Here is a 27,114-nt window from a genome sequence, read left to right as displayed (position 1 = left end):
ACCTTGCTATGTCACCCATTCTTGGAGGCCATCAATGAGCATTTTGAATGCTTCCACATGAGGGGGCCATAGCAGCGCTGAACTTTCTTGCCTGTGTAGACCTATTGAGCAGCATGCTGTATGGTGTCAGAGTAAGCTGTTTTCAAAGTAGTCATCAAAGAAAACTACACCCATGTGTGTTATTTGATTGGTTCAGTGGCTCAAATAACAGAATGTTCAATTCACTTTTAGAAAAGTTTTGAATATTCGTACACCCCTAGGCTTGTATTAACCAAATGGCTTGTAATATTGGTTGAGACTACAAAGAATGGAAGCATTGCCTATGGACAGTTTTATCAGGCCAGAGGTGCTGCCAGCATGAGACTGACTTCAAGCTGTTCTAAATGCCTGCCACTCTATTGAGCTACTTCTGGGAGCTAAGTTCCTTCCTGTATCACTAAAACTAAAAACTGCACAAGGGGCAGGATGCAGTAAAGGAGTGCAGACACAGTGCTGTAAGGTCTGTGTACTTGAACTGTTTACAATTTTAAATGCTTTGATAGCAGCTCATTCACAGACATTTTGTCCTGTATATTCTCAGTTTTGTCTGCACCCATGTTCAGTGTAATGTGTTTTTGGTGTTGGGTTCATGCGTTGTTCGTGCTTTCAGGGGGATGAGCTGCAGTTGTGCAAGTCCCGTTTTGAGGAGCGCGAAAGGCAGTTTGAAGCAAGGCTTTTGGAGAAGGCCGACACCATCAATCAGCTCACCCAGTCCCTGAGCAGTAGCCAGAGGCAATGCCAGCAGTTCTTGGAAAACAGTAAGCCTGAAAATACTGAAGTAACAAGTACTTGTATTGCTCAGTATCAAGCACTGAGTATTATTCTAGATCGAGCTTTGATTGATGCCTAGTGCTGGCATCACTCAAAGGGGCTTTGGACCTGGTCTTTGCCGGCTACATGCTCCATGCAGCATTTGATTGTGTACAGCCCAAAATACCTTATCCTGCTTGGTCTTGCTAAAACAAAGCAGTGTTCTTGAAGTATGACAAAATAATTTAGTTGGCCTGCAAATATCCTATGCTACAATGCAGGCTGCCAAAATTTATTCTGGCCTATGTGCAAAATGGGGTGTAGTATTTGGTAAAGACAGCTGCACATATTTTCTTTCTGGTGCTGCTATTTGGTAGGCAATGTTGATTTCACTTCTATCTCATTATGTCAGACAAGAAAAGAAAAAAAAAATGTGGAGAAGCTGTTATTGGGGAAAACGTTGGCCTGTGCAGCTAGGAATATTTTATTGTACTGTTATTTAGTGCATTATTATTTTAATGTGGTATGGTACAGTCTTTGCTCTGTCTTTGCATTCTTCGAAATGGCAGAATGAGCTTGGGAGTGAAAAAATTAGAAGACATTTAGGAGAATGAAGCAAAGTTAAAATCTTATTCCACATGGTTCATTTTCATCAAAGGCCAAAACATGTTTCTTGGGCCTGAGCATTTATAAATGGCATTACTTTCAGCCACACCGCAGGACTCGAGACAGCTTTTGGAGCAATTCCAGCTGCTTCAAGAAGAACGGTGCAGGGAACGGCAGAAGTTAAAGCGACTTGAGGTCAGCATCTACCTTTGATTGTGTTCCCTGCTGTTTCCTGTTAAGCATAGCTTTCAGAGGCAAAAACAAACAAACAAAAAAACAGACAAACAAAACATTGCATGATTGTTTCAGGAAGGAGTCGATGACCTCCATCAGCTGCTTCTTCCCAAGACTAACCTGGCACACTGCAACCCAGAACTGTCCAAAAGGTGGGGGTTGATTTACTTCAAAAATTAAATTTGCTCAACGAGCGGTGTGATTCTAGCACTTTGTACAGTAAGTCATATGTTGTTATGGTGAGTACCTGTAAGATTATCTTTTTTTATGCAATTTTCGGTGCCAGAATTTCGGTTTGGTGCATAGAGTAGGGCACAGTCGTTTCACTGCAAAAATTTAAATACGGTGACATCAGCGCGTCTACTGAGCCAGAATACCCGGGTTCGAATGACCGCGGTGGCCATGTTTCGATGAAGGCGGAACACAAAAGACGCCCCTGTGCGATGTCAGTGCATGTTAAAGATCCCCAGGCGAGTGAAATTATTCTGGAGACCTCTCTTTCTCTCTTTTTACTTTCATTCCCACCTTCCTCTCTTTCCTTACAGTGCGGTTCAGATGTCCACCAAGATATTGGAGACAGATACTGCTGCTGCGCCATTTCCTTTCCTCAAACCCCCCCCCCCCCAAAAAAAAAATCAGTGTGTCTACATCATTGGAGTGCTTATTGCTAGAAACTGCTGCACTGGTTCATATTGTGGCTTCAGCACCCTGACTAGACTTCATCAGTACTAAACACTGGTACCGTGGTAGAGATGCTGAGATGAACTTTAGATGAATTAGTATTGTTTACTTAGTTATAACCAAGTGTTGCAGGGGGGCTGCTTGCTGCTTGCTTTGATAACGAAGTAACTTGACTTAGATATGACACCACTTTTGTTGTGCTAGCTTACATGCACAGAATAGGGCTTTTTGGTGGCTTGACCTTGATGTCGCTTAATAACATGAGGCCTTGCTCATCTCTGATTACTTCTGTCTGAGTATCCAGTGTCTTGATGCTTTTCTTTTGTGTGTTTGTGTTTTCGCAGTGATGACAGCCTAGCAGCAAGGCCATCCAGCAAGTTGGTCTCGGAGGATGCCATGTGGAAGGTGCGCCTCTGTTGCCGGGAAGTGGGACACCTGCGGTCGGAGGTGCTCAGGGCCAGGGACGGGCTGTCGTTCGCTGATCAGGAGATTGACGAGCTCAGGAGAAAGCTAGAGATGACAGAGGTGCGTTTCTTTTTGTTGCTTTTGCCCTGACGCTATGTTACTTACTTTGATTGCATAGTAGTTCCTCTGCAGGCAAAAAGTTAGGTTGCTTGCACATGGGTGCCGTGTTGTGTCAGTCACTTGCTTTTGTGACATTTCGAAGGAAACTGCACATGTGACATTATGCAAGTCTCATGTATTTAGGGGAGACTACCTGGGTGGAATGGAATTCAATCGAGGGAGTGATGAGGCATCCACCTGAGTGCAGCCATACAGCTACAGAGCAAAGCAATTGGGCTTTCTCTCAAACTACACTGTGTAAGAAAAGTTCGTCGTGGTTAGGGGACAAGGTTTACTTCAACTGTGAAGTTCCAAAGAAAACGTAGCATTTCTCTGTAGCCATATGGCTGTGATCAGGTAGATGGTCATGAGCAATTACTCCCCTAAGAGGGGACACTGGTCTTAGGAACCAAAGAAATGAAAAAAAAAATCAATTTTCTAGAAATTACATTTTTGGAATATACAACTCTGTTTTTTTCTTCTGGAAATCGTTATTTGACCTGAATATTTAATTTAGGTTACTCTGTGGTCTGAATTTGCGGAGGAGCAGATTATTTTACGGCATAAAAATTTTGCACACGTGGCTTAGTATCTTGGCATCTAGGACAGATAGAGACGCCATTTTGTTTGCTAGGGGAAGCTGAAGGCACAATGTTTGTAATACTTAAACCGCAATTGTTTAATCACACGTCAGAAATGCATAATTTTGCTTTGCTCACACCTTGAATGTTGCTATTTCAAGTACTGTAAAATTATTAATAAGGCCAGAATGGAAAAACTGGTCTGATTATTGCACTCTTTACTCATTAGACGATGTATCCATGCATTGAAAATTATATTTTACTGAACAATATTTTTGCACCGAGGCACTTAAAGGGACCATGAAAAGAATTAAAAGCCGCTTGCAAATGTTAGAAGTGATGCTCAGAAGCATTCACACCAAGTATGAGTCTTCGGAACTCAGCCGGCAATTTATTATTAATTTTTAAAAACCGTGTTTTTCAAAATTCGCGGGCCGCTTGGTGTCTTCGTAGGGAGCAATTCTGAAACCAAAACCGGGAAGATAGACGTCACTAGTCCCATGACGTCGGCAGGCCACCACACGCTGTCATTCGCTAGAGCCGCCGCAGCTTCGACGTCACGGGCACACTTCCGGTAGCGGTGAAAATCGTCTGCTCGAGCTGCCGCGCGACCCCCTGGGGCAAGCGCGAGCGAGGGCATTGCCTTCGCGCATATGGTTTTAATTTACCTCTGCCGCCTCTTTCTGTCGCGAGTTCGGGAGCCACTAGCAGTGCCTTTTTCGACCGCCCAAGATGAATACGCCTTGCTGTGTCGTCGGCTGCAAACCCAGTGACTGGCGAGGTGTTGAACTGAGGCATGTTACTCCTAGAGACGTGCGTGAGCGAGCAGCCTGGATGGAGCGCATCGGACTGCCAGCGTCGCACGCACGCCTAAGACTCCGCGTTTGCGGTCGACACTTCGCACCTGACGCTTACTACTATAACCCAGCGCTCGTTCGATAGTCAGGCATGAATGTCAAGCAGCTGAAGCTTCGACCGAAGTCGCTGCCGACACTGTTTCTTCCCGCCGGGAAGGTGAGTTTCCAGCTTACAGCGATCGGTATGGACGTTTACACGATATGATCTGCGATGGAAGACAATTTTATCTACGAGAACTTAAAAAAAGGTGCCGCATTTACTTAGGGCACAGGACGAATTCGAAACGTTAGCTGTCGCGGAGGGCCTTGGCCTGACGGCTACGTACTGCTGCTGTTCACATTCGGCTGCTGCTTCGACATGCAGACTCGGTCCCGACCTTCTTTGACTCTCCCGTCCGTTTTACGACCGTAATGCCGTATGTTCCTTGTGTTCTAAGTCGGGCGGCGCGATTTTGCGATCCCGCAGCCGGGTGTCCAACATCATTCGAGAGCTAGGCTCAGTATATGCACGGTGTTTCACACCAAGACTTGGCAGCATCGGTGTGACGGCCGAACCAGCGCACAAAAAAAATAAAACATTGTGTGAGCCGGGAACAGGTCCGGGTCCATTCTGCCAACTAGCAAAGAAACCCGACGCGCGCCGCAATCCAAGAAAGCGCCGAGACCGGAGAGACGCTGCCGACGCACGCTGCTCCTCGCGAGTGCGACAACCGGAAGTTGTAAACCGAACGTCAGCGAATGACGTTTTCATGGGCGGAGCCCAGTCCCGGAGCTGTTTTCTTTATTTTTTTATGGTGCCCCGCGCGTACGAGTTGAGGGGGGAGAGGAGGAGGGTGATTTTTAATCGCCTATAACTTCGTTGTTATTGATGCTAGCTCAAAAATTCTTGCGCTGGAGTGACGAGTGATGGATTGCCTATCTTTACATAATCTCAATAAATTTGTTTCATAGTCCCTTTAACAATAACTAATCAAAAATTAACTATCTTAGGGACTAACTAATTTATGGGAAAAGCTGTGTCAGCTTGCAATTTGGCATAAAAAGCTGTGCAACAAGATATAGACAGTAGTGGACAGAATAAATGTATTTTGACAGTATCTTAGCTGAAATTTAAAGAAAGAGATGGGCTGTGGCTGGACTCTGCCTTGATGCTGCAGTGAACTTCATTTTGACTGGGATGGTTATGGTTATCATTGTGGTAGTAATAGAGAAGACAAGTGTTGTAGAAGAGGTAACTCAAAACCAGAATTGGTTTTGAGTTAGAAAAAAGCACACGTATATACATTTTTTTTTCTAGTATTAGGGGGCGTAATTGAAGTCATGTCAAGATATCGGTTTCACCTTGATTCATGTGAATGAGGTTTAGACAGTGAGGCAGCTGATGCACGAGTGCCGCACATCTCCAAAGGCTTTCTCTGTTACCAATAACTGAAGATCAGTGTTTTTATTTTGTTTGCTTTCTAGCTCTAGTCACCCCTATCTGCTGTACTAAAATTTGTTTCTGGCATCTGCTTTTCTCTCTACCCCTGAAAAATAACTGCTCCAAACACTATTCCTCTATAGCACACCTCTGGCTTTCGTCCTGAGTTCCTTTCAGTCTCTGTGTGCTGTTATTCTCTATAATGGGCAGTGAGCACCTGAGATATTCGTATGGCTGATTTTAAGGCAACTTGAATGTTTCTGCTTACGTCATATTTTGTCTGCACGCATAACTTGCTGATCTTTACTCTTCAAAGTCCCCTATTCTCTTCTGAGATTGCTAGCTGAGTGTTAATGCTCTTTGTTCTCAGATGTAGAGATGTGGCTGTGTAAATGGGTTATCCTGAAAGTGGGAAACTAATTTGGTGTGAGCTTGTTTAAGGCACATAACTCACAGGTGGACTTGGATGCGCGTGTGTGCAGGTCCCAAAAAATTGTTAATGCAGCTGTAGATGGAATATACTGCAGGGTTAAGAACTTGTTTGTCAGAACCAACTCCCTTTTGCAGAATGAAGTGGCCAGGCTCCAGGAAAAGCTTCAGGGCAGGGATGGCTCAGAAACAGAGTCCCAGTTTCAAGACATCAAGGACGAACTGTCGAGACAGGTTCAGGTAAGGATGCAGCAATAAAATATTTTTGGTCTCGGTGCATGAAGCTCTTTCATAAATGCCAACTCTCCTGAATTGTCCTGGAGACTCCTGAATATTGACCGAACCGCCTGATTTTACGGACACGATCTTATCGCTCCAGAAAATGGTCCCCAACTTTGTTCAGAATCATTTTCTTTGGGAAAAAAAAATTGCTGTCTTGTACGCAGAAAAAGCTTGTTAATTCAACCCCTGTTAATTTGAAACCCCATATAATTCGAACTGCTGGCTTGGTACCAGCCAACACACGTATCCATCGTTGAAATAGCCCTACTAAGAACCCGAATTCTATGCTGCAGAGCCGCTCACACATCTCTGAAAACAGCGTGCGATGGCAGCCATGTTAACGTGACGACTAGCAAGCAGTCCTGTCTCCGAGAGCAGTCTGACCGCTTAGTCTAGGTTTCGCTTTCTTGAGCTTTGTGCAAGCACTCATCAACAGCAACCAGCCAGCATCACCCTGCCAAACGACATTTTTGATGCTGATTGGTGCATTGCTTGTGTTTTCTTCTTCCCTTCCCCCCACCCTTTTATTTTTTCTCCTCGTTTCAGTGGCTCTGAACGTTTCCTTTACTTCCATCCACGTGGTCCAGTTCTTCCACTGCACGGAAACTGCGTGCTTGTCTTGTGCCGTTCAGAGTTCGTGCAGTGAAGCCTTCTCACGCATAGGGGTGCCGCTTATGATGGGTGTGACGTGGTAGCAGTAGAGCTCTACCGCATCGCACTGTGATTGATGCTGTGGAGGTCATTTTGAAGTTGTTCTGTTCCGACGCTCCCGGCAATGTGCACGTGAAAAATAGTAATTGCCGCGCCGTTCTTTATCTAGAAAGCAGGCACCCATCGCTCAGTGGAATTTAAGCATTCGGTGGACTTTCCAATAAGCATGCCAAATTTCACTACTCTACGCGAAACAATAAAAAATTCCACCTCTCAATTCCACATCCCTTTCTTAAAGGGGCCCCGCGATGATTTCCTCAGTACCAGTTAATATCATTAAATAGATTCATCATGCTTTCCAGAGACCAGAGGAAAAAGAATTATTGAAATCGGAGCATGCAAACGAAAGTTATTCCACTCTGAAAATTCGAAATGAAGAGCTAAGACTAAAACGCACTTCACTCGCCCATTTCACTCACCCAGTGCCGAGATTGGGCGCTACCAATCAGAACCGCACCTAGCGCACACGCAGCGGAAGCGTGCATGCAGTTGTTGCTTTGTGGGGGCTGTAGACAGCCGCGCATTTTGATGGCGTCTTCCCCCCGTGTACGCGACGCCGTAGTCAGGGCAGGGGTGACTAACAACAAAGGAAGCTCCCCGAAGTTTCTTTTTTAGTCGGACTGGAAGGCTGTGGGCAGTAGCCCCCCTCCCCCCCCAAACTCGACTCCTGTCTCCTGTCCGGCCTTTCTCTTCCCAATTCTGGGCAAGGTGTGTCGACTGGCTTTTTTTTTTCGCTGCTGTCTTGGTATGGTCATGGCCGGTCTCGACGCGCGCGCTTTCTGGTTTTAGCCAACATTTTTTGAACAGCGCTGGCCGCCACGAAGGTTTGAAGCGGAATGGAAAGTGTCGTCCCTAGCTGTATTCTTGTTAGTTTTCGTTCGCTTTCCCTGCTTCTTTCCAGTTTTTGTGGCATGCGAAAAGCTTTCAGTGCTCAGGGACATAATATTTTGGATTCATTTCGCAAGTATAAAGGAACAATATGCAAACTGGACGCCCAACCAATGAGAAATGCAGCGCCCTATCTGGATGCCACCTCATTTCCGCTGCCGCAAATGGCCGCCGCGTTGCGACACCATCGGCTCGAAACAAGCATTTCTAGCGAAGATTAAAATATCAAATATTATGATTTCGGTGATCTCATTGCGCGTTCGTGACTCACAATGTCCCTTACTCTGCATACAAAGAATAAAGACCCCATGCTTTATCTACGTCGCAGGGTACCTTTAAAGTAGACAAGTGCAAACCCTGGGCTCAGTCAGCACTTCATAATGCATCTCCCCCATTATCGTTCAGATTTTTACATTGGTAAGTTGGCAGGTATTTGATCTGGTGTCCTCATTGCTGTTTTTACTGCAGACCTTGGAAGCCAAGTTGTGCCAGACGGAGGCTGCGTGTGAACAATTGAAGTTGCAAGAGAGGCAGCATCTGCTTGAAAGAGAGTCTCTCCTCAGATCCTGTGCCGAAGACAAGGCTCAGGCTATTGACACGTAAGTGAGCAGCTGCTTCCAACTTTGAAAAAAATTTGCGTAATGTTCAGAGGGTGGCATTTCCTGTGTTTTAAGGCGTGAGCTCAAAATACTCAAAGCAGTCTTTGTGGCTAAAGTCTGAATCTTTTTGCCCCTCGCGATGTCAAATTCATGCTGAAGACAGCTCTCAATGGTGGTGTTGAGCTGGCCACCATCCAAGTTGAAACTTTACAGATTGTAATACTTTTTAGCTGCTGATTAACATAACTTGTACTCTTTGCTTGGTGCTTGCTCACCATGGTGTGCAAAATACCAATACAGGCCATGTCAAACACTGCGAGACCTCATGAAGGCTATCCTTTGTTTTATTGTAGCATAATAAGCAGAGAATTGTTTTCCTCTGTTGAGGTGTAGTGAAGAGTCGGGTTGCTAGGAACTGGCACACTTATGGTTATCATAATTGTTTTTTTTTTTAGGGTAAAGAAAGAAAGCTTTTCTCCTAGCTACTACAAGCGCTGGTTAAACCACATTACCTTAGTGATACTGACGTGTTACATGGCTGCTGCGGTACCCACTAACTTGTGTTTGGGTTGAGCTAAGCGATTACAGCTTTCGACGTAAAAGCGAACCTGCAGTTGTTGGTGAACGCTACACAAGTTTGATGTGTACAGGTGCAAAAACTCGATCCTGGAAATGCACCATGGTGCCATGAAGAGGCTCAGGGAGGAGCTTCTGTCCTTGTCGGAGCGTGAGAAGGAGCAAATCACCCGTGAATACGAGGCAAGGATACAGGACCTGGGGTGAGTCTTATGTTTGTCTATTTTATTTATGCCTTTGTCGGCTTATTCTCGCGCCACACAGGCTCTGCATCAGAGTATTGAAGGGGACACGGAGGACAGACTCAAGTTGGCCTGTATTGATAGATTACCGCTTTATAATGTCAGATGTTACTTTCACTGAAAGCAGAGCTTTTATTAAGCTAGAAAAGGTGAAAAAACTTAAATTCTGGTGTCACCGCTGTCGGCCAGCAGCGTGTCAAGATGCAAAAGCTGCCAATCCCTGAGGCTAGGCTATATCGCCATCATCATCTTCATCATCAGCCTGACTGCGCCCACTGCAGGGCAAAGGCCTCTCCCATGTCTCTCCAATTAACCTTGTCCTTTGCCAGTTGCGGCCACCGTATCCTCGCAAACTTCTTAATTTCATCCACCCACCCAACTTTGTGCCGCCCCCTGCTACGTTTGCCTTCTCTTGGAATCCACTCCGTTACCCTTAAGGATCAGCGGTTATCTTGCCTTCGCATACACTTCTAAATGATGATCTCAAAAGTCTTGACATCACAAGTTTTAAATGAGTGACAGGAATGCTTTTAAACCTAATTTTCTCTGCAGTAATTATGTCTTTCCTCTGCCGGAAGGGCGCCAGCATATCGAGAAAGGGTGACACAATCGATTTTTGTCGGGAAGAAAATGTTGGATAGAGATGTCCTTGGTGTTCCTTTAATTCATGAATTGCTTTATAAGCTCCTTTTTTTACTTTACCGTGCCCTGTCCCCCAGTGTTCACTTCCCCTGTGCCCACTAATTTTTGTCATGCGTCTGTCTGTCCTCCCAGGCAGGTGTACAGGTGCACTTGTGCATATATTCGTCTACCTCTGCTCTGTATTTGCGCAGATGCCAGACTTCACAAAATGAGCCAGCGTCCCTTATACAGCTAGTGCTGTGATACGTGGGGATCAGTCGGAGCCCACCTTACCAGTACAGCTCTAAGCTCATCTGGATAACAGAGGAGCATCCATGTTTTTACAAGCATAGAAGATAGAAGTGTGTGATGAGAAGATACCTTACTGCATAAAGGCGCACCTTGCTTCATTCGTACTCTATGGTAATCCCAGCATAGCATGGATTATCTGATAAGGTTCTATGTTGGCCTTATTAGAAGGGATGGTGTACAAAAAGGAGTTATAAGTAGAAACAATCTGCAAACACGCACTAGGTGACTTTATGCAGTAAATGTGGTAATAGTTACCTTTGCACAGTTGTCAGGCATAGTGGGGGCTGCGTAGAATGCTATATGCATGGCAAAAAGATAACTCAAATCATTGAGCATACACTGGCTAGTGAATGTTCAAAAGTATCTAGACTAATGACCAACTTGGCCGCCGCGGTGGCTCAGTGGCCATGGTGCTCGGCTGCTGACCCGAAAGACGCGGGCTCGATCCCGGCGGCGGCGGCTAGAATTTCTTTGGAGGAGAAATTCTAGAGGCCCGTGTACTGTGCGATGTCAGTGCACATTAAAGAACCCCAGGCGGTCGAAATTTCCGGAGCCCTCCACTACGGCGTCTCTCATAGCCTTTGGGACGTTAAACCCCATAAACCAAACCAAACCAAATGACCAACTTGGAGAACACTGTTGGATACTGATGTTAAATATGTCCTTTGGGTGAGGCACACCAGTCGAGATTTTCTTTAGGAACACTTCAGTATATATTGGCTGCTTTCAAGGAGGGAGGAGGTGGTTGTGTGTGCTGCATTCTCGGTATAAAAACTGCCCCTCTGTTTTTCAGCCTTTCGTGGTAACTAGCCAGTCTCGCAAGCTATCAGGGAGAGGTGGTTCCATTCAGATACCTTGGAGTTCCTGCTGGACTCCGTTGCACTCAGTTTAGTGCAAGAGTTAAGTTTTTCAATTATTCGAGACCTTTTTAAATAAATTTACCCAAAAAGTTTTTTTTTTTTTTGTGCAAATAGGGCACCACAAGCGCGCAGTGCACATTCCGGATTTCACAGGGTGCAATCCAGCATGGGGATGCTTTCACCACACTCATTTTGTGAAAATGATTCATGTGGATTGTGGGGTTTAAATCGGGGGATAAATACGTATTCCCCGCTTAAGCGCGGCTGAGCCAGTTCAAAACCGCGCTGACCCCACCCCGTGGTCGCGTACGCTACTGAGCGCACGCCGACCACGGCGGGCCGTGCTCTACGGGAACAAAGGAACGGCACACTGGCTGACACAAACAAGGCATTTATTGCTATAGCAACAATAACGCCAGCTAGCAACAAAATACACTGAGGAATCTAGGATGTCCGACTCACCAGCACGGCTACGAGCGAACGTCCGCCCACGGTAGGGCAAAGGGATAAACTCCGAGGTCGAGCGGAACGGGCTCGGCGGGAGTAAGTTCCGGCCGAGAGGCGCCCGTCGACGAAGAGCGAAGCTGCGAGCGAAACGTCCGTTCGCTTCCCGTTGCCGAGGGAGAAGAGACCCCGTAGCTCCCCGCGAGCGCGCAGCAAAACGCCATCCGTGGCGCTGGTGTCGCTGCGACGCGAGCGCCCTCCCCTGTTAGTGGAAAGTCACCGAACCGAGAGGAGTGCTTTGCGGAGGAGCTAACCACAGGGAACTAGCGCGTTGAGGGAAAGCGAACGCAGGGGACGAAAGCGTCCCCACATCCCCCCAACCTTAAATAGACCCACGCGCCTGCAAGTTACATGCTATGGAGGAGTCTCCTGGTCTTCATGCACTTGAGGCAGGTCGTGCAGCGGAGGTCACGCCGACAGAGTGCACGCAGTCTTCCGCGGTATTCCGAAGGCGACGTGAAGGTCTCCGCTGGGACGACTCGCATGGCCCGCGGACTACGTGTCCGCAGGCCCGCGAAGAGGAGGGCCGGTTGACCACTGCAGGCCAAGATTCCGCAGTAGTCGCCAGGACAACAGCAGCCTGAGGTGGCTGCTGTCTGGTCTCGCCACGGCTGCCCCGGATGGATGCGGCGAACAGAATACAGGCCGCTCCGTCGCAGCAGGCGGCAGCGAGACGATGTGCACAGGACAGCAAGCCGCAGTGGCTCCGCTGGATCTGAAAGATTGCCAAAACACACTCCGCATGCCTTTAACGTAGGTCACGGGAGGGGAAACGGCGTACACAAAGGCCTGGTGGCTCAATGCTCAACTCGCTAGCAAAACGTGTCGGGCGGCTGTGCAACGCAAAGTTCGAGTGAACAAAGCCCTTTCTTGAGTTGAACGAGAATGCTCGGTTCATGCGAGGTTAAAACAAAACAGGCGGCCAGCAAAGTGCGCCCCCTCTCAACACCACGGTCCGGTGGTCGTGTCACTTTTGACAAGGTGCAGGCAGCTATGAATAGCCTTAGGCCTCACTACCACTGTGAAGGTCGACGACCCCCAACAAAAGAAAGACCCGAAACGGGTTTCGTGCGCGCAGCCGCGAGGAGACATCAGCGTTGTGGGGTGGTCCTCCCCGCTCACTGCACAAAGCAGCTTGAGCGATCGGCGCCCACCGTATCGGACGGTGTCGGAACGCCCGGTGCCGAGCTGCAATACCAGCGAGCTCGTCGTGGCACCCGTGGCCCCAGGCCACCCGGCTCCCAGAGCCGCGACTCCCAGAGTCGAAAAAGAGACAGCGAGAAAATATATACAGAAAACTCGGACCACCCACGCGGCTTCCGTACTCACTCGCTTCGGGCTCGGCAACTCCGCGGGCGCTAGGCCTCGCGCTCCCTCGATGCGGACCAAGTGGTTCTTGAAGAAACTCCAGGAAGAAAACTTCACAAAAAAAAACATACTGAGCATGTCGAAAAGTTCAAACATGCTGCAGCGCAATACACCTCGCACTCAAGAAAGCATGCCGCAGGTCCTAGCGATCAAAATTCACTCTAGGCCTAGCACTTGTCAAGTCCGGACAAAGAGCGTTCCTCGAACCGAACAGACTGTCGTCCAATGTTCCAAGAGCAGGCCCCACGTTGGGCTGCCAGATGTGGGGTTTAAATCGGGGGATAAATACGTATTCCCCGCTTAAGCGCGGCTGAGCCAGTTCAAAACCGCGCTGACCCCACCCCGTGGTCGCGTACGCTACTGAGCGCACGCCGACCACGGCGGGCCGTGCTCTACGGGAACAAAGGAACGGCACACTGGCTGACACAAACAAGGCATTTATTGCTATAGCAACAATAACGCCAGCTAGCAACAAAATACACTGAGGAATCTAGGATGTCCGACTCACCAGCACGGCTACGAGCGAACGTCCGCCCACGGTAGGGCAAAGGGATAAACTCCGAGGTCGAGCGGAACGGGCTCGGCGGGAGTAAGTTCCGGCCGAGAGGCGCCCGTCGACGAAGAGCGAAGCTGCGAGCGAAACGTCCGTTCGCTTCCCGTTGCCGAGGGAGAAGAGACCCCGTAGCTCCCCGCGAGCGCGCAGCAAAACGCCATCCGTGGCGCTGGTGTCGCTGCGACGCGAGCGCCCTCCCCTGTTAGTGGAAAGTCACCGAACCGAGAGGAGTGCTTTGCGGAGGAGCTAACCACAGGGAACTAGCGCGTTGAGGGAAAGCGAACGCAGGGGACGAAAGCGTCCCCACAGGATTTATGCCGGAGGGAATTAATGTCAACACATTTTGTGACAAAGCAAGGACTGTTGCTTACTCGTTTTTGTTACCATGTGTTCTGGAGAGGAATAAAACAGGGCCTAAGGAAAGGAAGGCCATGCATATTTTTTTTTTTTTTTTGAAGGTGGACTCAGTAATTTTGTGCTTGGTTGCCCAATTTTGAGCTAGCATGTACAGAAATCGTCATGCGATCTTGTCTTGCGTTACCATTTTTTAAACTGCCACTGTGACGTTAGAAAAGCTGTATCAATCCACTTATTTATAGATTTTTTGTGCTGAGAAATTCGTGCATTGAGTGCTGGAGTATTTATTCAAGTTTTATGGCGTGTAGAATCGCACACACGGTTGTACACATGCACACCTGTCTCTTGTTAGATAATTTGTTCCCCTTCTTCAACTCCAATTACAGTTCCCTGCAACAAACCATCAGTGATGTGAAGGAGCTTTACATACACTCCTGTGAAGAGAAACGTCAACTGGAGGCCCAGATCAAGGAGCTGGTGTGTAGAGAGAAAAACACAGTGCAACAAACGGAACAGAGGCTTCACAAGGAGTTCAAAGAAGTCTTGCAAAAAGGTAACTGTACCTCTCTGTGGTCCAAGATTTGAAATGCGTGACATTTTGCTCCAGCCTTTCTGATTTGATTTTTCTCGGTAAACTTGCATTATGTGTTGTGTGGAGACATGGTGCAGCCAAACTTGGGAGTATTGGTGACAGAAGTTACTGCTTCCTTGCAAAAACTCATTTAAAAACTGATTGGCAAGTTTGGTGGCTGGAAATTCGTTGCAGTTGTGTAAGAGCACCTCGTTATACTAAGTGGCTTGATAGATACAGTCGAACCCGATTATGTCAAACTCAGTTAGTTCGAATTACTCTTTATATCGAATAATTTCTGAGCATCATAAAGTGACAGCGTGAATGTATAGGAACATGTGTCTACATCGTATAAAAAAAAAATTGGTGTGGCTCACCTTGGCTGAGTCAGGTTATACAAAGCGAAAGGCAACCGAACCAGTGGCCGATGTCGACGTGGAGACGTTGGCAGCATCCAACAGACTGAAAATGTGCAATCCATTGTAAATTTCTGACCAGAGCATGTGATGAGGACAGCAGGAATAGAAGAAATGTCCTTATTTGCTTGGATTTGTTGTAGTCACTTGTCGTGGACTGCAGAGACTTTGTACAGGATTTCATCTGTCCAGCACTCATTGAACATTTGTGCAAGAGTCCAGTCCTCTGAGTAATAATACATCACACAAGTGAGCTAAACATCTGAAGTAGCTGAAATAGTGTTTGCATTAAGCACTTTCGAAATGTGCTGACCAAGGGGCTGCAGATTTCTAACGATAAGTACGAATTTTCAGGGCCTGAATTATAGTGAGCAAACTTTGCAGCTGTTTTATTTTTCGCATGGCCTCACCAGAACTCAGTTTTCAGTCACCAGAAATCTCATGCACCTGGCCGTTGTGGTGCAAGTTATGTGTTGTTAGTATTACGTGCAATTTATGTGAGGCTCACTGCACACTTTCAGCACGCCCTGTTTGGGAAGCAGAGATGGCACAAGATTACAAGCAGCAACTGGAACAGGAAAAACAGAAGTTGCGCCAAGAGTTCAACACAGAGAAGCAGATGGAGCTGGCAGCGTTAAGAGAGCAACTGGTAGGGGAATACGAAGAGCAGCGACCTCATAGGGTGAGATTTTTAATGTTACGAGCCGGTGGCGACAGCTGTAAAATCGTGGAGAGTCAAAATTGGAGGCAAACTATATAATGGGCGATTTTGTGCTCACAGAACACCGCAGAAATTTGTTGGTGGTACAGTTGACAAGTACACTCGTAGGTCATCAAACCTACCTACTGCTGCAGTGTTAAGTGCACTGCGTACATAAAATGCTTCTCTTGGCTGAACCACTGGCTTGTTAGTGCTCAGATTTTGCAAGGAGGTGGCATTTGGTGATAATTTTTGTTTTATACCATGTTTGGGTTAGGTACTGGCCTGATTCGGTCAGAATTAATCGGAAATCTACATCATCTGCAGCTACGGGGAACCAAAAAAACGAGCTCTCGCAAAGATTGTACCAGTAACGCTACCGAGAAACGAGCACTCTATCATGGAAGTTATGGTGAATGCAGACAAGAGGTGGCATGGTTGTTTTTAGATTCCTTCTTGACTATTGAGCACAGACAGCATCTTCAGACCAAACGCACAATTGCTCCCCATCCCACCCGTGTTCAGTGCACCTTCCACGGTAGAGAACTCGTTCCCGTGGTGGGCGTGAAATGGTGTTACCGGAACCACCAGTCGTTCATATGTACGGGCTGTGTGCAGTGCAGCTGGGTTGTGTGCTTTACCTCTGAGGGGAGTGAAAAAGCTTCACAGACAAAGAAATGGCTGAGCAAAAAGGAGGCGTTTCGTGCTCCCATTATGGTCCCCTGTTGGGTGCAGGTTTTCAGACTTGTGCATGTAAAGGGCAGCAGCGTAGTATGTTGTTTCATCATCTCATTCTAGGTGCAGCTTTTTAATGATCAGGAGGAACTGTCCGAGATCATTGGGCCTCTTTTTTAGTAACTTCAGAACTGTGCATGTGCAGGTTGACACAGATGCTGAGAAGCAGAAGGAAGCTTTGGTCCACCAGAGAGACCAAGAGATTGGGAAGTGGAAAGAGGTATGCATGCATGCTTCACGTGACATTGTTCTGTAGCTTACAACAAAACGTCGCAGTAATGGAATCACAGAAGCCCTGAGAAGCTTCTGAGTGGTTGCTGGTGAAGTCAGGAGCAGTATAAAAGAAGTACGTGTAGGCACTTCGAACCTTGTATGTTTGTCCACTATGCTCTTTGTGTGTGGAAAAGTGCAGTATGGAAAGTCGAGCCTGTGTTGCACGCCACAAGATGGTGTCAGTACATGCATTTCCATCAGCCTTTCTTTATTCATGCTCTGTCATTTGCTTGCTTCTGCGCTAGGGGGTAGTTCCCTACATGCAGTTCTTGCTCCATGCTCAGAACAATACAATCTTCTGATTTACTTCTGCTTCTCATTACAACAAAACAGTCATTACAAGAACACTAGTGTGGAATGTATAAAAATGACTAAACATGCAATACACCAGCTTTATTTGCTGTGTGCCGACGAAATTTGGTGTTGATTTTTTTTGTCTCAGTTTGTTTCACGTGTAGGTTGCTTTTTCTGCACATCTGTATACTTATTGCCGTAAAATATTGTGTACAGGCTGCACCCATGTGTGAGGACTCTGTGTGATTGCAGGTCTTATTTTAAACAGACACAAAAGTACAAACAATAAACGAGGCGGCTTTTATCGGAAAGGAAACCAATTTCAAAATGAGCGAGAAAAAAGGAAAGGAACAAGAGAGCAAGGCGGCAACGCACGGGAAAGAAACACACGGTGGAACAGACACACTACTTGTCTTATTCGAGCAACGAGCGGGGAGGACTGGCTGGGTGTCGGGCAGTCAGGGAGTCTCTGGGCGTTCCAATGTTGATGCGACGCTACCGCAGCGTCGGCGTCTGTGGGCTCCCGGCACGGTTCCCAGGTCTGGTATCCCGGAAAAAGGTCACGTAGGCGCCAGAAGCGGCCTGTGTGGAGCAGCTGACGGATGGACGGAGAAGAGTAGCGCCTGAGCCTGGTGGTTGAGGCTCTCGACGATGGATGTCCAGGTCTGGTGGCCCGGACGTCTGCGGCTAAGGCCCAAGCCCGGAACTCGGGGAGCCAGCAGAACTCGTCCACGTCCGTCGCCCACCGCGCTCTTCTCTTCTCTGCCACGTAATCCTCTTCGACCTGTCCCGGCGTACCCCTCCGCACGCGCTCCTCGTGCTTTGTCTTCTTCTCCTCACGAACGCCGCTGGGTGGCGCTATCTCCTTACAGAAGGCCCCCTCTTTGGAAGTTTTTTCCAAGGGAAAGAACTCAACTTCAGGAGAGCGACACCAGACGCGTTCGACGATCGCAACACAGAACACCGCACCACAGCGCGCACACTACACACCACACACAATACGACGGTCGTCAATGTTCGAAGCGTTCACAGACCTTCGCACACACAGCACAGAGAGCACATGGAAAGTCAACGTGAAGCGTCCATAGAAGGGCGAAGAAACACGGAAGGCATACAAATTAGGTAGCCGACACTCAAAAACAAACATGAACACAGATAATGCCAACAAGAACAGGTGTGGGCTACATTCTTCCGTATTCCATTCTTCACATCAAACCACTTCACCGTCGCGAGAACTCTTTCAACTAGTACTTCCGTTTTCCTTTGTGAAACCGGTTTCTCCAAACCGACCTCGGTCTCCACCATGGTTTTAAATGTCCCCGTCCTACGATGTTATACACTCTGTGCCGGCCGTTGTCCGCCGGCACCGATGGAACAACGGCGTGATTTACTTTGTTCTCTCTTTCCTTTGACACAGTCGGTTGACACTTCGCACACGATCTGACATAACTCTTAATGTCAGCTTGTACACCGGGCCAATAAAACTCACTGAGCACCCTTGCTATAGTTTTCCGTATTCCTTGATGGCCGGATAATGCACTCTTATGCGCCAGCTTAAGGACTTGCGTGCGTAAGCCCTTCGGTACCACCGCTTGCTCAACGACTCGGCCGGGACACACTTGGTATGTTCGGAAAAGAACACCGTCATCTGTGTCAAAAGAGTGGGCGGTCTGTCCCTTGCCACGAAATATTTGCCCCAACTTCCTGCGACACACCTCTAAGGTCGGGTCTTCTTCCTGTTTGTGGCGAAACTCCGGCCGTGACAAGTGGAGTGTGTTCAGAGTGGGGCTTTTACTACTCTCTGAAACCTTTGCTGTCATCGTGAGGGAAGGAACATCGACCGAACTCGTCATGGCAAGGGAAACTGCCTGATCAGTTAGAACTGGCGGGTCGACCGAGAATGGAGGTTTAGCCCCGGGGACATTGCCTATTATAATGTCGTACAAGGGTGTAGACAAGCAGCGCGCGATGGCCTTACCCGAGAAGTATGGAGAAGAAATTACCACCTCCGCTTCCGGAACTTCTACACGGGTCCCATTGGCCAAGAATAATGTAGCCTGTTTCCCTGTAAGCGCCGCTGCCGGTACAAGGGACTCACGCACAACAATGCCGGTGCTGCCCGTATCCCGTAAAACCGAACCAGGCCGGCCGAACACCTCACCGTGCGCCACGGGCATAGCAGTTTCCACCGGGTTGGAAGGACAGACCATCTCCCCCAACTGGCCCTCTACGCGCGTTACCTCTGCAGGGTTATCGGGATGTGAGTATCGAGGTGTCATGCAACAGGAGGACTCCTCACGGTCTCCTGGCCTCTTAGCTTTGCACGACTGGGCATCATGTCCTACCTCGCGGCACCAGGTGCAATACGATTGCTTCGGCTTCGTCCGACAATCCGCCGCCTTGTGCCCAGTCTTCTCGCAAAGAAAACACCGCAGGCGAGATTGTGAACCTGAAATTTCGTCCTTGGCTTTATTCATCGTATGCTCCCCCTGTTCTTTGAAGAACAACAAGTTATTTTGCCGCTGTGCTTCGAGAAAATGATCGGCAGCCTCCGCCAGCTTGGAAACTGTCTTGCCCTCCCGCTCACGTAAGAAAAGGGCTAAACGAGAATGACAGTTGTTCAGAAATTGTTCGCTCACGACCATCTCGCGAACCACCTCAAAAGTGCGGCCTTCTCCCCGCATCTCGACCCAACGGTCAAAGAAGCTAAACAACCTGGCAGCATATTGCGAGGCCGTTTCTCCATCCTGGGGCTTGCTCTGGCGAAACTTCTCTCGGTATCCTTCCGCGGTGAACCTAAACCTCTGAAGCAAGGCAAGCTTCGCTTTGTCATAATCCACGGAATCCTCAGGCGAGAGCCGACCGAAGACCCTAAGTGCTTCGCCGCCAAGGCACAAGCTCAATGCCGTTGCCCACTTTTCTTTTGGCCAAACCTGCCCCGTGGCCACATGCTCAAACCTCTTTAAGTAGGCATCGAGGTCATCCCGCGCTTCATTGAACTGTGGTATGAGGCTGTGCGGGTTAATGGAGCTGGCCGGTGAGACGCTACGCTCTCCACGGTCACTTGGAGGATTTGCGCCACCCTCCATGAGCGTTATTTTTAGCTGCAAGTTCCGCGCCTCTAACTCCAATTTCTGTTTCTCCGTCTCTAAATTCCGTGCCTCTAATTCCAATTTCTGCTTCGCAGCTTCACGCTCAGCGGCTCTCTCTTCCCGTGCCTTACGAAGCTCGTCCTCCACCCACGCTCGTAACTCCGCGCCGCACAAGCCCATGCGCTCGCCTAAAGCAACCAAATCTGAAGCGCTCATATTGTTCCTAAATTAACCCAACAGGCAAAGAAATAATAACCGACCTCGTCCTGTCGTAGTGGACGCCAAATTTGTGAGGACTCTGTGTGATTGCAGGTCTTATTTTAAACAGACACAAAAGTACAAACAATAAACGAGGCGGCTTTTATCGGAAAGGAAACCAATTTCAAAATGAGCGAGAAAAAAGGAAAGGAACAAGAGAGCAAGGCGGCAACGCACGGGAAAGAAACACACGGTGGAACAGAACACCATGTACAGTCTTTGTCAAAAGTAACCAGGTTGCATGGTTTTGCTTCTCAGTCGTATATTTAAACTATTATGCCAGCCCTCAAGCTCTAAATCTCTGTATGGTAAGGAGAACCCCTGTCCTCACCTTCAAAAAACTTTTCGACCTTTGGGAAAGCTGTAAATGCTTTATTATACATATGAGAAGCAAACCATGCAGCCTGGTTACTTTTGACAAAGACTGTACTTGCTGCACCCCCTGTTTTGGACTAGATAATTGAGAAAATAATAAGGTTATACATTTTTTTTTCGTCTATGAGCTGCTTCTTCGAAGTTCAGAGCCGAATTAAAAAAAAAAATGTGCGGCTCTTACACGATTTTATGCGGTATACTGCCACATTCTCTTTCTTCATGGCTGTTTAATTATGTCATAAATATTTGCCACTTTTGTGTGTGCAAGTGGAGAAGCAAAAAAAGAATGTATGTTTTCTTTTCCCTCCTGTACTGATTGTTGCTTTGTAGAGAGAGCTATGGACTCATGATAAGCTACCATTCTCCGCACAGCTTTTACTGACAGCCTCCTCCAGCTTCTCGATGGGAATAAATCATGTTAACATTATTAATAACACTTTGTAAATCGTGTTGTTGGCAGCCTGTCCGGATGTATATATTGTTGCATCTGGCCCAATGCCTAAACAGGTTGCATCCCAGCTGCAGAGCCAGGTGAGGGACAAAGATGCTGAGCTGGAGCAAGTGCAGGCAGCTGCAGCCGAGAAGGAGTTGCGGCTGAAGCAGAAGCTGCTGAAGTTCCAGAAGAAGCTGCAGCAGGTGGACCGAGGGAACAAGGAGCAGCTACTTGCCCAGGAGAGGCAGCACGCTGACAAGCTGGCCATGCTGCAGACACAGCTGCAACAGCTCCACATCCAGCCGCCCCACGACAGCTGCGCCAGTAGCGCTCAGGTACTGTTTGCCAGTCCGGCAAGTGGTTTGGACCAGCTTTCACTGGTTCCGGAACTTATAATTTGATACCTGATTCACAGGACTTGCAGCTAGGCTCCCAGTCATACCACCAGACAGTTTTGAATGACTGTGGATTTGCTGTAGTCGTTGTGGTGATGTGTCCAAGCGTCGTAAAAGCAGCGTGGCTACTGATAAAAAGAGGAGGGAAGGTGTACTTGGTAGCAAAATCTTATGAAATGCAAAAGAGCTGAAAAATATTTAATTCAGAGCTGTCTAAGCCCGTGGGGGATACTTGCATGAATGTGGGGACATGCATACTCCATACTCTGGTATTGATACCAGGCGACATGGCCGTGAGGCAGTCTGCAATCAATTTGTTACTGAGTGCACACATCACAAACTTCCGATGTCGATGTACAGTCATAAGCAATGACTATCAAAGGTCAGTGTTGCACTGTTTTCACTATGTAAAATTTATACCAACTAGCCCAACTTCGAGTCTTAGCAGTGTTTGAGTATCTGCCGCAACAGTGTTTGATGTGTGGCTTTTCTTCATGTTTGCATTTGGTTTTCAGTTTTCGTGGTAATGGTGTTTGTGAAGTGCAGTTTTTAGGTTAACATCTATTCTTTCTGCAGCGTCAAAGAAACCCCGGCACATTTCTTTTAGTGCTGATATACCAACCTTTGCTAGCTCTGCTGACTGAAATAACTGCCATGTATGCTGATGACCTTTGTGTCCAGGTCCTTTGTGAGGGGCAGTTCATGAGGACATCAGAACTAAACACATCAGGACTAAGAAGGTTTAAAAAAAATTCAGCAGATATGAAATTAAAAAAAAAAAAAATGAGAAGGGACGTTCTACTGCACAAAACCGGGCAGCCTTTCTTGAAGCAGATATGTCAATATCCAAGTGCAGCATTCTTTTTTACTTCTGTTCTTGCTGCCTCTTCATAGTTTCTACCAACTTCTTTGCAAATCCTCCCCCCTGTGTTTTCTGCTTGGCCAAAATAAAAAAAAACTTGATGGGCTGCATATGTATTTTTTTCCTTGCACACCTCATATAAATAAGCTTGCTCTTATCACATGTATCAACAGGCTTTCATATTTAGAGCTCTTTTCACTTTATCAGTGGCTTGAAAGTATGTCAATAAATTTTCGCAGAGCAGAAAATTCTGCTTTTAATTTTGTGGCACATGCTTAGAAATAAAATATCAAAATAAATGTTAATAAAAGGCCAGTAATAACTACAAAAAAGGATGGTAAATGTCAGACAAGGACGCTTGACCTCTTGTGAGCATAGCAGCTGAGACTTTGGACATGTTTTGGCTGCACACTTAACACTGGTTGTCTTCATCATTGCAAAGTAGCCTTTTTTGAGGCATGAAAAGTGAATTAGCATCGATAAATGACATTGAGAAGAGAAAAATGAAAAGTATAATTTGAAACCATGTGACTGAATGGTCCAGCCCTAGCCATGTCTCTGCTTGCCACTGAATTGTGGTGTCGCACTGAGTTACTATCCAAGTAGAACAGGTAGAATGGACTATTTTTAGTGCAGTAGCATTAAAGGTGCACTGAAGAGGATTCTGAACTTGTCTTTTTGCCGCGGGAACTCGATCTACACGTTCCTAGCATTCTTAGAAACTGCAACTTATTGCCCTGTATGGCCGATTTCCCTAATTAAATTGAATTAACGTCCGGCTCCCGCCCTTTTTTTTAAATTCTCCCTCGTACGATGGGTGGAGTCGACCAACGCGTGAAGTTCCTTTCAGCCAGCTCCGTGGAGGCTTTGCTTTCGCTTTATTTTGTTTTTTAGGTTTCCATGAATAAATAGTTTCATTCGCAGATAATATAGCCGCAAAATAAGCCCGCAGAAATGAAACACGCGGACTATTTGCTACTACGGACTACTACGTATTACTCCGCCGATGGCAGAGCGGCAAGCCGCCACGGGACTGGGTGAAAGGCACTCCACACGTTGGTTGACTCCGCCCATCGTACGAGGGAGAATTTAAAAAAAAGGGCGGGAGCCGGACGTTAATTCGATTTAATTTGGGAAATCGTCCATACAGGGCAATAAGTCGCAGTTTCTAAGAATGCTAGGAACGTGTAGATCAAGTTCCCACGGCAAAAAGACAAGTTCAGATTCCTCTTCAGTGCACCTTTAAGGACCTCGTGTCGAATCCGGCGGCAGTATCAATTAACGCGAGTGAAAAATCTGCAAAAAATTCCCAGAGAAGCAACCTAGGGGGCAGATGGGTCATCTAAGTCACGTGACCTTGTGGCATCATCACAACTTGCCCACTGGATTGCGAGCAAACCACTCAATGTGGCAGGTGGCAGTTAAGTTGTTGGTTGGTTGCGAGAGGTTGCTCGGGAAGAGCAACCTGGGTCGCACAAGCCCCACCGGTGGCAGCACCTGCCATCATAGGGCAGTGGCGCATCGCTTAACCGTGGCACCACTGCGAAAGGAGTGGTATGAGGACTCCCAGAAATCTATGAATGTAAAGTAGAGAATGACAGTATCCGCATATATGGGCATTAACCCATTAACGTTTTCGCTTCATACCCTCAAGGTAGAGTTTAAGTGTCCCCTCCAGTATTAGGCAATGGCGTGCAGAGCATTTTAGTGAACACATAGTGAGGACAGGACACTAGGTTGGGATTGTCAGCACCTGTCTTCACCTTTTGTGAAGAGAGCTCACAGAAGGACAGTTAAACTAACTGCAGTGCACATAATTGACGGTGAAACAGAAGTGAACAAGCTGTTATTATGGTCAAATTCTCGTCGATGTTCTTATGGATCATTGGAAGGCAGGGGTTTCCTGCTTGCTTGAGGTTCATATGAAGAGGCTTTGATGGAAACAAGTTAGATTGAAGATTAGTAGTGTTATTTCTTATGGCATGGCCAAATACTGTTTTTATGCAATTGTTTAGCCTCACGGCTTGTGCTTTGGGTGATTCTGCGGTGTGTGATGTCGCCATCTGTTCTGTTATGAACACAACTGCGCTGTTGAAATCCGATTGAGATGCTTATTATGCGTTCATTCTTTGTTGCAGCAAAACATGGTGGAAATGATGGATAAATGGAGCAGATGGTTTGTGGACTGCCTCGATAAAGTATACAGTAAGTGCTGGAAGCAGGTCATGCTTTAATGCATGGCGTTTTCCTTTGCTCTTTCCACCAAGCATGCTGGGCAAGACGAGGTTAATGTACTTTATCATGCAGTGAATGTGTGAAGCTTGTGAGGAGAAAGAATCTTGACACTGTTTTTGACTTGTAAACTCACTTAATTTTTTAATATTGAGCCTCACATGCCATTTTTTTTCAAAGAGCCAGCATTCAAATGAAACTCAGATAAGCAAACATATTTTTTGAGCTTGTGACTAAATGCATGCTCTTGCAGAGCTGTTGTTGCATTTGTACGAAGAGAATATGCGAGCAGTATGTTGCAAGCAGTTTTGTTGCTAATTTCACAGAGGACGTGTGCAGCTACATGGAGCAAGCAGAGAAGGCCAAAAGTTGCGAGATGCACCAGCTCCTTCGGGGCTATCATCAGTACCTCCTCACACATGCACCTTTACAGCAAGGGCGGTCACAGAGCGTTGAAAACATTCCACCGAGGGCGCCAGCTACACCACCATTACAGCATCTGCAACCGCAGCCGAGGACAACACCTCCAGAAAGACTTTTCTCTAAGAAACCTGAGCACTCGCATACAGTTCCACCGCCTCGTTTCGCCAAGACCACAAAAGACTCAATAGCAAAGTCACGCACGAAGCCGCCAGAATTGGACCTCTTTGGCACGTCGGATGGAAGTGTGTTTTTGCCGCCACCGTCACCCATCAAAATGTTGTAGTCGAGCTTCGGTGTTAGCTTGGCTTCCCAGGTGTCATCTAGCGTGTATTGAGATTAAGGGTCATGTTTTGCTTGAATGGACTGATCATGGGGTTGTTACAATGTCGTGCATTTCGGGAGGGCATTGAGTGCTCATGTGCCACCTGTGGCAATTATGCCTCTGAATAAGTGCCACGCTATCTGACAAGTAACGCCTGAAAGTACAAACTGGTGGCTGCCTTTGTTGCAGCCAGCGCTGTGTGCGGTTGGTGTATATATGTAATGTTTTAGGAAGATCGTACCGTGTATTGTTGTGTTACATGAGTGTGTGTTATCGGTATAAGGACATTGTATGTAGAGGTAAACAGCTTCATTGTTAGTTTGAGAGAAATGATTTGTCTTGTGTGTTTGTCATATAAGGAGTTCCTATTCTGGTTCCATAGTGCATTGGGTAGTGAAGTTTAAGTTCATCATGCACATGCTGTTGTCAGTGCATTGGTGCTCTTACACCCCCTTCCAGTTGCCATTTGGTATGATGTGACGAGAATTGTTTTTTGGTTTTGGTCACATTCATATGTTCACATAACTGCATTTTATGAGTCCAATGCCAAGCTAACTTTGTGCCATTCATTACAATTATTCACATCTAGCTCTCTGCTGTCATTTTCTCCATGGTGTTCACGGTTTGCTCATTCATTCCTATGCACTTAGCTGTATACATTTCACAAAGCATACTGTTGGGGATTGTGTTCATGCTAATTCCCCTATACCTTCCACATTGGGGCTGTTGACAAAGCTGTATGTGGCACTATTTGCTGACATTGTGTATGTAATTGAAATTTTTTTTTTGTGCTACGTCTGTGCACTGAATGAAGCTCATGACATGTGGTGTTTTTATGCACAGACTGATTTTCAATCTGTCCTTATTTATTGCTTTTTTTTTCAGTGATTTTATTTGTTTAATGTCGACGGAGCTACAAGCATAAGTTTTTATGTATGGACAAAACTGGGTGGATTAATCAGGCAAATCGTGGGCTTCTAGCATCAGCTTTGTGAGAACTTGGGTGTTAGGGGAAGTGTAGTTTGTCTCCAGGCTAACTGTTGTTTTTATTAAAACGGGTTTTCTCACTTTGTTGCCATTACGATCTTGCCCCATTGTTAAATATGAAGCAAACGAAGGCCTTGAAGAAAAAAAGTAAAAACTGCAGTTTGAAAAGTGCACTTCGTAAGGCTTTAGTGCAACTGCAACATTTTTTTTTTACCTTATACTTGTCGTACTACATTGGTAACGTAAGCCACGAAGAGGTTTGCAATGCAAAAAAAAAAAAGAAAAAGTTTTTGTTTTCTTCACTCACTGCCATCTCGCATATCAACATTTAGTATAGCAGTATTTATGTATTCGTTTTCGAGTACGCGCTGGTTGTACTCTATTGTATGCCAGTACTCGATGTTGAGAGCGACCGGGGCGTTTGTTTCAGTAAAAAACGCAACTAATATACAAAATCAATTCTCACGGTATTTTACCCCGTTGAAAAGGTGGCGGAGATCCTGCACCTTGTTTTGCTTGGTTGCTTGACATTTTGTTGTGTGTCCTGCATTTGTTTTTGTCAAAAGCGGACTACTACACGGTGCCGTTTTTACAGCCGCTGTTTTTGGCACGCTGCGAATGAAATAAATTTGTTATGGCAGAACGTTTCCTTATCGCTTTTTCATTTTCGCGCCACAACCCTAGGCCCAGTAGCTTTGTAGAGCATGCGCGT

At 46.8% G+C, this 27,114-nt stretch overlaps 1 protein-coding gene across 2 annotated transcripts in view; it reads left to right on the top strand.

Moving 5' to 3' along the window:
- The window catches only part of LOC149340465 (centrosomal protein of 152 kDa-like), a 38,179-nt gene extending 11,134 nt beyond the window's left edge, over window positions 1–27,045 (top strand). For both annotated transcript variants that reach the window (XM_089549237.1, XM_089549238.1), the window contains exons 9-21: window positions 650–797; window positions 1,499–1,590; window positions 1,705–1,781; window positions 2,655–2,835; window positions 6,300–6,401; window positions 8,511–8,641; window positions 9,292–9,420; window positions 14,421–14,587; window positions 15,543–15,703; window positions 16,602–16,676; window positions 21,256–21,516; window positions 24,577–24,643; window positions 24,997–27,045. In XM_089549237.1, the coding sequence (XP_089405363.1) occupies window positions 650–797; window positions 1,499–1,590; window positions 1,705–1,781; window positions 2,655–2,835; window positions 6,300–6,401; window positions 8,511–8,641; window positions 9,292–9,420; window positions 14,421–14,587; window positions 15,543–15,703; window positions 16,602–16,676; window positions 21,256–21,516; window positions 24,577–24,643; window positions 24,997–25,376 (1,971 nt within the window). In that variant the 3' untranslated portion in view covers window positions 25,377–27,045. The remainder of the gene's footprint in view (window positions 1–649; window positions 798–1,498; window positions 1,591–1,704; window positions 1,782–2,654; window positions 2,836–6,299; window positions 6,402–8,510; window positions 8,642–9,291; window positions 9,421–14,420; window positions 14,588–15,542; window positions 15,704–16,601; window positions 16,677–21,255; window positions 21,517–24,576; window positions 24,644–24,996) is intronic.
- Window positions 27,046–27,114: the final 69 nt, after the last annotated feature.

Source organism: Amblyomma mixtum, chromosome 6, assembly GCF_055824585.1.
Source record: "Amblyomma mixtum isolate Tamu chromosome 6, ASM5582458v1, whole genome shotgun sequence".
Taxonomy (NCBI): Eukaryota; Metazoa; Arthropoda; class Arachnida; order Ixodida; family Ixodidae; genus Amblyomma; species Amblyomma mixtum.
This window is presented reverse-complemented; position numbering and strand designations above follow the sequence as displayed.